At 66.6% G+C, this 10,063-nt stretch overlaps 1 protein-coding gene across 1 annotated transcript in view; it reads left to right on the top strand.

The window, feature by feature from the left end:
* Nucleotides 1-9,243, top strand: part of IQCA1L (IQ motif containing with AAA domain 1 like) — a 10,418-nt gene extending 1,175 nt beyond the window's left edge. Inside the window, exons 3-19 of the mRNA XM_012733865.1 lie at nt 583-713; nt 953-1,138; nt 1,947-2,018; nt 3,059-3,261; nt 3,597-3,681; nt 4,012-4,128; nt 4,245-4,320; nt 4,719-4,825; nt 5,429-5,512; nt 5,840-5,898; nt 6,543-6,625; nt 6,803-6,910; nt 7,354-7,553; nt 7,834-7,920; nt 8,125-8,302; nt 8,600-8,838; nt 9,148-9,243. Of these exons, the coding sequence (XP_012589319.1) occupies nt 583-713; nt 953-1,138; nt 1,947-2,018; nt 3,059-3,261; nt 3,597-3,681; nt 4,012-4,128; nt 4,245-4,320; nt 4,719-4,825; nt 5,429-5,512; nt 5,840-5,898; nt 6,543-6,625; nt 6,803-6,910; nt 7,354-7,553; nt 7,834-7,920; nt 8,125-8,302; nt 8,600-8,838; nt 9,148-9,243 (2,111 nt within the window). The remainder of the gene's footprint in view (nt 1-582; nt 714-952; nt 1,139-1,946; nt 2,019-3,058; nt 3,262-3,596; nt 3,682-4,011; nt 4,129-4,244; nt 4,321-4,718; nt 4,826-5,428; nt 5,513-5,839; nt 5,899-6,542; nt 6,626-6,802; nt 6,911-7,353; nt 7,554-7,833; nt 7,921-8,124; nt 8,303-8,599; nt 8,839-9,147) is intronic.
* Nucleotides 9,244-10,063: the final 820 nt, after the last annotated feature.

The following is a 10,063-nucleotide window of genomic DNA, read 5'->3' as shown; positions in this document are numbered from 1 at the left end:
TGGACCACAGGGAGGCTGGTAGGGAGAGCCCATGGGAGACGGGTCCTGGCAGCGGCCCCCGCACCGGCAGCATCAGCGTCACTCGGGAACTTGTGAGGAATGCAAGAGCCCGCGCGCAGCCACACCCACTGAGACTGCCTCTGCGCTGGCGGGCCGCGGCCACTCGGTTGCACCCTGAAGTAGGATCGGGAACTTCAGCAGCCGCCCGGTTGCCCGGGGTCCTGCACCAGCTGCATCAGACTCTGCTGTGGGCTCCGGGACAAAACGCAGCGGGAGCCTCCAGGCGCGGCCAGTGCGCCTCGCTGCCCAGCCCTGGCAGGGAGCCTGGATCTTAGGAGCTTCCCGTTGACCCTGCGGCACGCCAGGCCTGGGCCACGGCCCTTTCCCGACCAGGTCCTCCAGATTCACCTCTGCACGTGGGGGAGCAAGAGAAGCGATCCGGGGCGGGCCTGCGCCCCAGATCACTTATGCCCCGTCCTGGGGTGCTACGATGCAGGGAAGCGGAGCTGGGTGTGTGAGGAGCGGAAATGGCAGTGGTGGAGCCGGCGGGGCTGTCCTGGCTGCTGACCTTCCTCCCCCACGTCACCCCCAAGGCAGACCTGGAGGTTCCAATTCCCAAATATTTCCTGCTGGAGCAGCCCAAAATTCTGAAGGAGCGAGGGCTGATGCTGGCAGAGATCCTGTCCAGAATGGAACCTGAGCCCTCCCAAGAGGTACGTGGGGAGGGCCCGGCCCCTCCTCCAGAAGAGAGAAGCCGCCCTGCGGGAGGCAGAGACCCGGCCACAGGCCCCTCGCAGTGCTTTGGGTGTGCCCTGGCGGCCTTCAATGCTGCTCCTGCACCCCTCGCTCCAAGACAGAAGGCCAGGACTAGGGTGGGCACACCCCAGGAGGCGCACGCCCCGGGCGCAGCCTCCCTCATCTCCTCCTGCCCCCTTGTCCCGCCTCCGGCCAGAGCTACCCAGGGATGTCCCGGACTGAGGCCATAATCATACTGCAAAAGACAGAACGAGCCCGGCAAGGTCGACTCCGTGCCGCCTTCATGCGGGAGATCCGCAAAGACGAGGAGCGGGACCGGAGGATTCTGGAGGAGGGGCGCTTCAAGTTCAGCCAGGACGGCGCCGCTGTCATCATACAGAAGGTAACCCCCCCTCGCCCCAGCGCGGTGCGGGACTGTCACCGCCTCCAGGAAGCCCACCCGGGTCAGCAGGCAGTCTCAGAGCTGCGGGTGCCTGTGCTCGCTGGCCCCACCACAAGGCACCTCCGCTGGCCCGGGAGCATGTATCTCACTTGTTTCCTTATTCTACCATCTATCCCCCAGCACCTGCCGTGCAACCCCATCAAAGCCCTAGAAACAGAAGGGTCATCAGAAGGCAGGCAGAAAGACCCAGAGGAAGGTAGCAGGGTAGTGGAGACCATCATTCCAGATACTCTCAGCGGGGCTTAATTCCAGTGTAAACGCTGAGTCCTTACAGTATGTCCAGAGTCGTAGGGGCAGCTGAGGGCAGAGGGAAAACGACGGATTGCACTTGATAACTGAAGTGACCCAGGTGTGCTCCAGGTCTGTGCCGTCTGGGGTCACCCTCTGCTTAACAAGGGAGCGACGGCTACACGCTGTCCTGCCTGACCGCAGAGAACCCCGCCCTGCCGGCAGGTGCCCCCCCGCCATCTACTGTCCTGGCGGTTTCGCCTCCCCCTGCTCTGGACAGCTGTTCGGCGCCTCTCGGCCTGGCTGTCCGCCCCCTAAGTGTGGCCCTGGTCTCTCTGTCCCTCCCCATGACGCTGCTAGCCCAGGCCGGGAAGCTCTCAGGGAGCTGCCCTCCGGGAGATGCCTGCCAGCACCCCGTCCTCCCCCCGCCCCCGCCCCGGGCAGAGAGCTGCTCCTCTGGAGGGCTCGGCCACAGCCACAGCCCCGAGCTGCGGTGTGGACGGGACCCCGTACCCCCCAGCTGTGGAAAGGTTACATGCAGCGGAAACACACCCAGCACGACCGGCAGACGGAGATGGAGCTGATCGGCATGGTGAGCCCCCACCCCGGCCTGGGGCGCAGGCCGGCCAGGCAGGGTTCGGGCCTCTTCTTCGCCCGCGTAAGCCTCCCCCAGACTGCAGCCCTGCAGGGCCCCTCCTTGCTGCGCTGCCCTCCACTCAGGCTGCGCGGGCTTGAGCGGAAAGGGGTGAGCTGAGGTGCAACCCCAGTGAAGGGTCTTTCAGGGTTTGGTTGAGAAAGAGGAGAAAGGACCCAAGGTGTCCCCGGGCCGTGTCACCTCTGGGAGGACCACGGGTCGTGAATTGGGCTTGGGACTGTCCCCTCACAACAGTGCAGTTGCTCGGGGTACCCCAGCTTCCTGGGGTGTGGTCACTGGCCTCTTCTCTTCTCTGCTCCCCCGGGGTGGTTCTCTCTCAGCCAGTCTCCACTGCGGCCCGGGTCAGGGATCTTGATCATGGGGCGGGAGAGAGGACTCTGCAGTGGGCACGGCCTGGATTTTAGGCTCTGGGGGGACAGGGGCCGGGCCAGAGTGGTTGGGGACTCTGGCGGGATGGCCACCCCAGGGGCTGGGGCCCCAGGAGGGGGCAGGCGGGCGCCCCGCTGGGGGTGGGGTCTGCAGCGCCCCTGGCAGCACTAGGCAGAGGGAGCCAGGGCCCTGGGGGGCGGGGCTGGGCGCTGGGAGGGTGAGGAATGAGCCTGGCCGCCCGGGCCCGTCGGCAGTGTGAGCTCAGCGTTTTCAGTAATTGTCTCTGCGCAGAGTGATATTTAAAATACATTTGGGAGCCAATGAGGCGGGAAAGTGGCTCCGGAGCGGCTGCCAACGCGGCCGCCGGGCGGGGTGGGGGTGCGGGCCGGAGGCGCAGGGGGGGGCCGAGGGAGGGGCAGGGGGCGCCAGCCCGGGTGCATCAGGCAAACTCATTATCAGAGTAATTTACACAGCCGAGTTTCGCGCGCACACAATTTCGCCTGCTGCAGGCTTGGCGGGCGATCGATCGCGCGGGGCGTGGGCGCGGCGCGGGGGCAGGTGTGGGGCGGCCGCCGTCCCGCCGCTCGACGCGCCGCCTCCTCTCCCAGCTCCCCTCGGCCAGCCAGGAGCACACGGACATCATGTTCAAGGCCGACTTCGGGGAGGATGTGCGGCGGCTCCGGCAGGTGGAGAAGGAGCAGGAGTTCCAGACGGCCATCACCAAGGCCTACAACTCGCTCCGGGAGACGGAGGGGCCCGACATGAAGGAGCGGATGAAGGAGCAAGTCCGACAGTGGTTCATCGAGTGCCAGTCAGTGCCCCCCCTTCCCCCTGCCCAGTGTCCCCCGCCCCTCTTGTGTCCTCGCGGGGTGTGGACCAGTTCTCCAGCCAGCCACAGCCCCGTGCACAGCTAACACACTTGGCTTGAACCCCGGCGGCTCGCCACCCACCGTCTCCTGCACGGCTTCCCATTCTTCGGAATGGGAGAGAACAGGCCGGGACGAGATGGGAAGAGGACCGCGAGTGTCCTGTGCTCTCCGTCCCCCCCTCTGCCACTGGACCTGTCCGCCCACCCCTCCACCCACTTCCCTGTGGGCGTCCATCTGGGCGTCCACCCACTCGCCCCACCATCTTCTGTCCGCGCAGTGACCTCACGGGCCGATTCCCGGATTATCCACAAGAGTCGATAGGTGGATCCCACGTGATCTTTGCAGACAAGACGCCAGAACAGGTGCCAGAGGCGGGAGCAGGAGACTGGTGGGCATGTTGGGGGCAGAGCCTGAGCCCCCACGGGCGGGGGCAGCGGCAGGTGACTTACAACAAGGCCTGGGGAGGGGTCTCCCGTGCTGGAGGAGACCGCCTGGGCCTGGGAAGGAAATGTCCTCCGAGACCACCGTGGCCCCTGCCCCAGGGGCCCGGAGAGCTACGTGCTGCCCCGGCAGCCCTTCCTTCCGCACTGCAGTGAGCTCGCTGCTCCGGCTCCAGCTTTGATCGGTCACCCCAGCCTCAGACCCTGGGGTCCCTTGCTCCCAGCCTAGCCCCCTCTCCGTCTTGGTTACAGGTGAAGATGGAACTGGAGGGGCAGGTCCAGGATGTCAAGAAAAAGACCCAAGAGAAAAACACAGGGCAAGAGAAGGAGAAAAAAGGGAAGAAGAAGAAGGAGAAGACCCGGTGGGGGGTAAGGTGGCTGCTGGACCCAGGGCCGGGGCGGGGGCGGGGTGAAGCCGGGAGCCCTGAGCCGGCTGGCTGTGGCGGGCCGAGCTGGGGCCACGGTGAAGGCCGCTGGTGTTCCAGGAAGCAGACACGGTGCTGAAAGTGCTGCCGTCCAGATTTGTCCCCGTCATCAGCGCTGGGCACCAGGAGTACCTGAGTAAGAGGGGGCTGGCCAAGACCTGGGTGACCTGCTCCTGGGCGCATGGACGCCTGCATGATCTGAGCGGGTGTGGGGTGGACTGGAGGAGAGAATGCTGGGGGTGGGGACCGGGGCACGAACCCCTGGCCCACGCCGTGGACTAAGGGCTTGGGTTGGGCGCGTCCTGAGGCCTCTGGCTGTGGTCAGCAGCAGGGGCGAGGGGGCCTCCGGCCGGGGGCGGGTTCCTGGTGTGTGTAGAGTCGAGAGAAAGGGGCCAGACAGACAGAGGCGCACAGCCAGGCGGGGAGACCGACACACCCAGGCTGGACGGTCCGCGTCTGAGCCCAGACGGTGTGTGTGTGACCACACACACACCGGGGCTCGCACCGTCTGTCTGCCCGTCTCTCCGCTGTCAGATCTGTGGAAGAACCGGCTTGAGAACATACACCCCAGTCAGAACTTCGATGCTGAGATCCTCCGGCTGGAGAAGAGGAAGGAAGTGGAGCAGGAGATCCGGATACAGGTGAGCCCCAGCCCCCCACTCTCCTCTGCCTGCCGCTGCTTTGGGCTCTCTGCCCTCAGCCCTCCTCCCCCCTCGCCCGTCCACCCGTCCTCCCAGCCTGCTCTATGCTGCCGTCCTCTAAGTCTTCACCCCGACTTCGTCCCCCCATTCTCGGCCTCCCTCCCACTCTCCCCAAATAGGAGGGCATGAGCAGGGCTCTGAGCTGGAGTCACATTCACCCTCACCCTCGCCAAACTGTACAGGGCCCGCCCTGTGCCCGTACCCTGGAAGAGCAGGTCACGTGACCCCACGACCGCAGAAGGGCCCAGACTGGCCCCTGGCCGGTTCCGGGGCTGAGCGGTCAGGCGCGGCTCAAGCCCCCAGGCTTTGAAGAGCAGACCTGCGGCTGGCCCCGACGCAGCCGGCCGGCCTGGTTCCCCGACGCCAAGGCCGGCTGGCAGCAGGCCGCACGGGCCAGGCGTGTGCAGCGGCAGGCTGGGGCACAGACCCGGGCGCCCCAGATGCAGGGAGGCCAGTGGCCGTCTGTGCTGCCGCAGGGCTCCCCTGCTGCACTTCCGTGGCCTCCCTAGCGCCTGGCCCCCCTCACTCCCTGTTATGCCCCAGGTGGATGAGTTGATGAGACAAGAGCTGAGGAACCTGCGTCTGGTCGTGGACAAGGAGGAGGGGAGACCCTTGAAGGACCCCAAGGCAAGATGAGGGCTGGGCTGGGCGGGAGGCAGAGCCATGCAGCGTGAGCAGGGCAGGCGGGGCCTCCCTGGGGCAGGGGTAGGCCTCAGCCACCGGGCTGACCCCAGCCCCCCGGCCCGGAGTGACCCCAGGGTGCTCCCCGCAGCAGTGGATTTCAGTGGCTCCACCTCCGCACTCTGCTCCCCACTTTGTCTCTGGGGAGTCCTCCCACCCCCGCATCTCTGGTCTACACCCCAGCTCTTCCATGCATAAATAAATAAAATTAAATCTTAAAAAACAACAAACAGAAAACAGTGGCCAGTGGCCCACGTGCTTGTTTCCAACCAGAACAAGACCGGGAAGAAAACTGGGAAGAAGAAGAAGGATAAAGATCTGACCTTAAACAGGTAGCAGACTCCGCCCCCGGAGGTGGGACGAGCACCTCAGCCCAGGCCAGATCTGACTTCTGGGTCAGTCAGTTGCTGTGTGAGCCTGGGAAAGCCACTGAACCTCTTTGAGTCCGGTCCCTATTCCCCACGGGCCTGCCCTCCTCAGCCCACAGAGGGCCAGGGGAGCCAGGGGGGCCAGGAAAGCCTGAGGTGCTCTGACTTGATGCAAGGAGCTGAGCGAGTCACCTCCCGCCCTCCTGCCTCCAGGCTTTGCCCTAATGAGACTGTTCCAGACCCCCCACCCCGCCCCCAGCCTCCAGCACTGCCCCAGACCTCCCGCCTGGGGCTTTACGGGGCTCCCTCTCTGGCACCTCTCTGGCACAGCAGGCCACCAGTGCAGATGTGGTGATCTCATCACCAGCCCCCCGTAGGTGGGACCCCGTAAACGTGGCTTCTGGGAGAAGGGCGGTTAGTCGTATGGACGGCAGATGACCGAGGGCAGATGACCAACGGGGCTTGTCAGAGACCCGCTCAGGGAGTGGGGAGCCCACCCACAGAGCAGCCCTGCCCCCGCGGGGCTGGGACCACACCCTCTATTCTGGCCTTGGGGTGACCTTGGCATTCTGGCCCCTGTCTCGCCTCCCCGGGGCCTCTGCTGCCAGGTCCGTGGAATCTCTGTTTGAGGAGCTGGTCATCCAGGGCTTTCTGAAGAAGAGCGAGAGGGTGCCCTTGAGCAGCTACATTGGTGAGCGCTGGGCCCCACCCCGCCCCCTCCGCCCTCCCCCAACCTCCAGCCCCAACTCTCCCCCACCCCCTCACTGCCTTCCCTGTAGCCTCCATCACCCCCTGCAGGGAACCTTCTCCTGGCCTGCCCTGGGCTGGGGGTGGGGCCCACGCACCAGGTGGCCACCTGTCCTGCCAGGTGACTGCCTCTACCTCGGGACCACGCTGAACCTGGCAAACAAGCTGCCGATGCCGTCCCTGTTTGACATACGACAGAACGTGGCCTTGTATGGGGTCCTTCGGCTTGGTGAGAGGCCCGGGAGGGGCGGCACGGGCGGGTGTTCTCGGGGAGCCTGGCTACAGGGTCGGGTGGCCAAGGCGGGCGTGTGCGGCCTGGCCCCTGGTCCCCAGCGCCACCGCCCAGACCCTGCTGGAGGTCACCCCTAGGGTGAGCCTCTGGCTCAGGCCCAAGTGACATCCACAGTCTGCCCCTTCCCCTGCCCTCCACACACACGCACGCTGGCCGCTCACTCATCCTTTAAGTCCACCCACCTGTGATCCAGGAGCGGCAACCAAGGCCACCGGCGGGGGAGGGGCCCCGGCCTGGCGCCCCACTGCCCTTAGGCGTGGGCTGCCTCTTTGGGGGTGCGGCTGGGGGGCTGCCCAGACCTTCGGCCTCGGGCTCACCTCACACCCCGTCTCGCCCCCGGCCCCCATGGGCCAGCCCTGCCTGTGGCCTGCTTCCCTCAGGCTCCCCAGATATCCATGCCATGGCTCCCCTCATCCGCTCCATCCTCCTGGTGGGCCCTTCGGGCATGGGGAAGAAGATGCTGGTGAAGGCTGTGTGCACAGAAACCGGTGCCAACCTGTTCGACCTGTCGCCCAGCAACCTGCAGGACAAATTCCCGGGCAAGGCCGGGGTGCAGATGCTGGTGCACATGGTCTTCAAGGTGTGACGTGGTGGGCGCTGCTCGGGCAGGGCGGGGTGCTGGGCTGGCGCGGAGCGTGGCTTAGGACACGGGCGTCCCCACCCCTGCTCGGGGCTGGTGGACCGAGGCCTGGCGCCCCCTTTCCTTCCACGGCGGAGAGGAGGCTGCCCCCCCTCCCCTCCCGCTGCCCTCCTCTCCCAAAGGAGCCCCAAGGCGCAGATGCTGAGGCAGCCTGGCCCTGGGCTGCGCCAGACGGGGAGGTGGCCGCGGTCTGACGCCAGACTCCCACCCCACCTGACAGGTGGCTCGGCTCCTCCAGCCCTCTGTGATCTGGATCGACAACGCCGAGAAGAATTTCTACAAGAAGGTCCCCAAAGAAGAGAAGGAGGTAGGGAGTGCGGCCTGCCCGGCCTTCCTGGCCGCTCGCACTGGCCCTTGGACTGCCCACCCGTCTTCTTCCCGCCTTTTCGCCTCCTCCTTAAAGCAGGACTGGCCGCCCAGGGCCCCAGGGCTGCAGCGCGGGTGAGCGAGGCGTGTGCGCGGAAGACCTGAGACACACGTGTCAGTCCCAGTGTTCCCTCCCCCAACGCAGATGGACCCGAAACGCATCAAGAAGGACCTCACCAGGGCCATGCGGCAGCTGGCCCCGGGCGACCGCGTGATGCTGATAGGGACCAGCAGGCAGCCGCAGCTGGCCGACATGAAGGCGCTGTGCCGGACCTACGAGCGCATCCTCTTCATGCCGCGGCCTGACTACGCCTCTCGCTACGGTGAGGCTCGGCCATGCGGGCACAGGCCGGAGGAGGGGTGGGGTCGCCCCACAGCTCCCCGCCCCCTCTCCCTGCTGCTGGGAGCCCCCGCGCCGCGGCTGGGTGTTGTGGACGCGGGTCCTGGCTGGCTCTGTGGTCGCCCCGATTCTCACTCCTCATGTTAAGTGGGGTGGCGGCTCCTGACGGGGGTGAGGGGAGCCCCTCCGGGGAGCATCTTCTCCCTAGAAGCACAAGGCTCAGCTGATGCAGCGAGGGGACCCATGGCCTCTCCCTGCCCGCAATGTCCTGTGCCCGCAGTGCTCTGGAAGCAGATGTTAGAGGCCCACAAAGTCCAGGTGACCAAGAGCCTGGACATCAGCTCCCTGGCCAAGGTGACGGACGGCTACACGCCCGGGCACATTCACCAGGCCATCCAGGGGGTGCTGACGGACCGCAGGCTGCTGCTCCTGGGCAGGCAGCCCCTGGCGGCCTCCGAGTTCCTGGGCCACCTGGTCAAGCAGGAGCCGGTGTACAGGGAGGAGGAGGAGTCCCTGAAGGTGAGGCCTGGGGGTGCCAGCACCAGGCAGAGGTCCCCTCGCCCCACCAGAGTCCAGCCGGGAGGGAACGAGGAGGGAGGGGAGGCACGGCTCAGCCGTGGGCAGGGCCCCCCACAAGGACCGCGGCAGTTAGCAGCTGCACCCCCGCCCCTCGGGTGGCCGGATGGCTATGGGCTGCCAGGAGTGAGCAGGGGGAACCCCAACTCCAGCCGGGCCCCTGGAGAAAGGCTGCCGGGAAGGACTAAGCCGGGAAGCGTGAGCGGCGGAGGCAGGGCCCGGCCAGACCGCTCTTGGCCGCCCCCGCCCCAGGACTGGTACTTCAAGACCCCTCTGGGCAAGAAGAGGCTGAAACTCAGCAGTGACCAGGACACTGAGGACAGCAAGCTGGCAAAGAGGAGAAAGTGACCGGGAGGGCCTGAGAGCGCTGCCCGAGGCCGGCCTGGGGGGGGCATAAACGCCCCGGGCTTGAGGGCCAGCTGTCTCCTCTGCCTGCCTGCTCCTGCCCTGTGGGGCAGTGCCCTGTCTGTGACCCCGTGCCCTCGCCTCCTGTCACTGTGGAGCCCTGCCCCCACAGGACCCCAGGTATTTAAGGGAGACCAGCAGTGACTGGGAGGGGACGGCGGAGGTGGCGCCCAGAAGTACAGAAAAAGAATCTGGAGGAGGGCAGGGCCATCTCCGCCCTGCGGGCCCCGCCCTGTGGGACCTCACCAGCCTCAGGCTCCCCACCGTGAAGTGGGGAGAGGCTGGGCAGCCCACTGCAGGGCCCTTCTCGGTGCCGGAGGGCTCGGGGTGTGGGCGTGCTCTCTGGGGACCCTCCACCGCACAAGCTGGGCACACCTCCCTCCACAGAGCCTGCCCCTTGGGCCTAGTGAGGCCCAGCAGTGGCCCTCTGTGGGCGCTCCTACTGGGGAGGGGAGACCTGTGGGGCCACCGTGGGGGAACTCGGGGAGCAGGGGGCGGCCCTGCTCCTCAGGCTGGGAGCTGGGGTTCTCAGAGGCAGAGCGTGAGGTCAAGGCTGACAGGGTGCCCCCCCCCGAGGGGACCAGGCCCATGTGAGGTCAAGGCTGACAGGGCCCCCCGGGGGACCAGGCCCATGTGAGGTCAAGGCTGACAGCCCCCCCCCCCCACGGACCAGGCCCATGTTGGGGCTGAGGCGGGCTGGTTTTGAGTCTGTTTTCCATTGAGCTCCCAGATGCTAATGTGCCTAAGCAGACCGCCCCCCCAC

This window comes from Condylura cristata, unplaced genomic scaffold, assembly GCF_000260355.1.
Source record: "Condylura cristata isolate star-nosed mole 26May11 unplaced genomic scaffold, ConCri1.0 scaffold00042, whole genome shotgun sequence".
Taxonomy (NCBI): domain Eukaryota; kingdom Metazoa; phylum Chordata; class Mammalia; order Eulipotyphla; family Talpidae; genus Condylura; species Condylura cristata.
The sequence above is the reverse complement of the archived record's forward strand: the minus strand, read 5'-3'. Positions and strand labels throughout refer to the sequence as shown.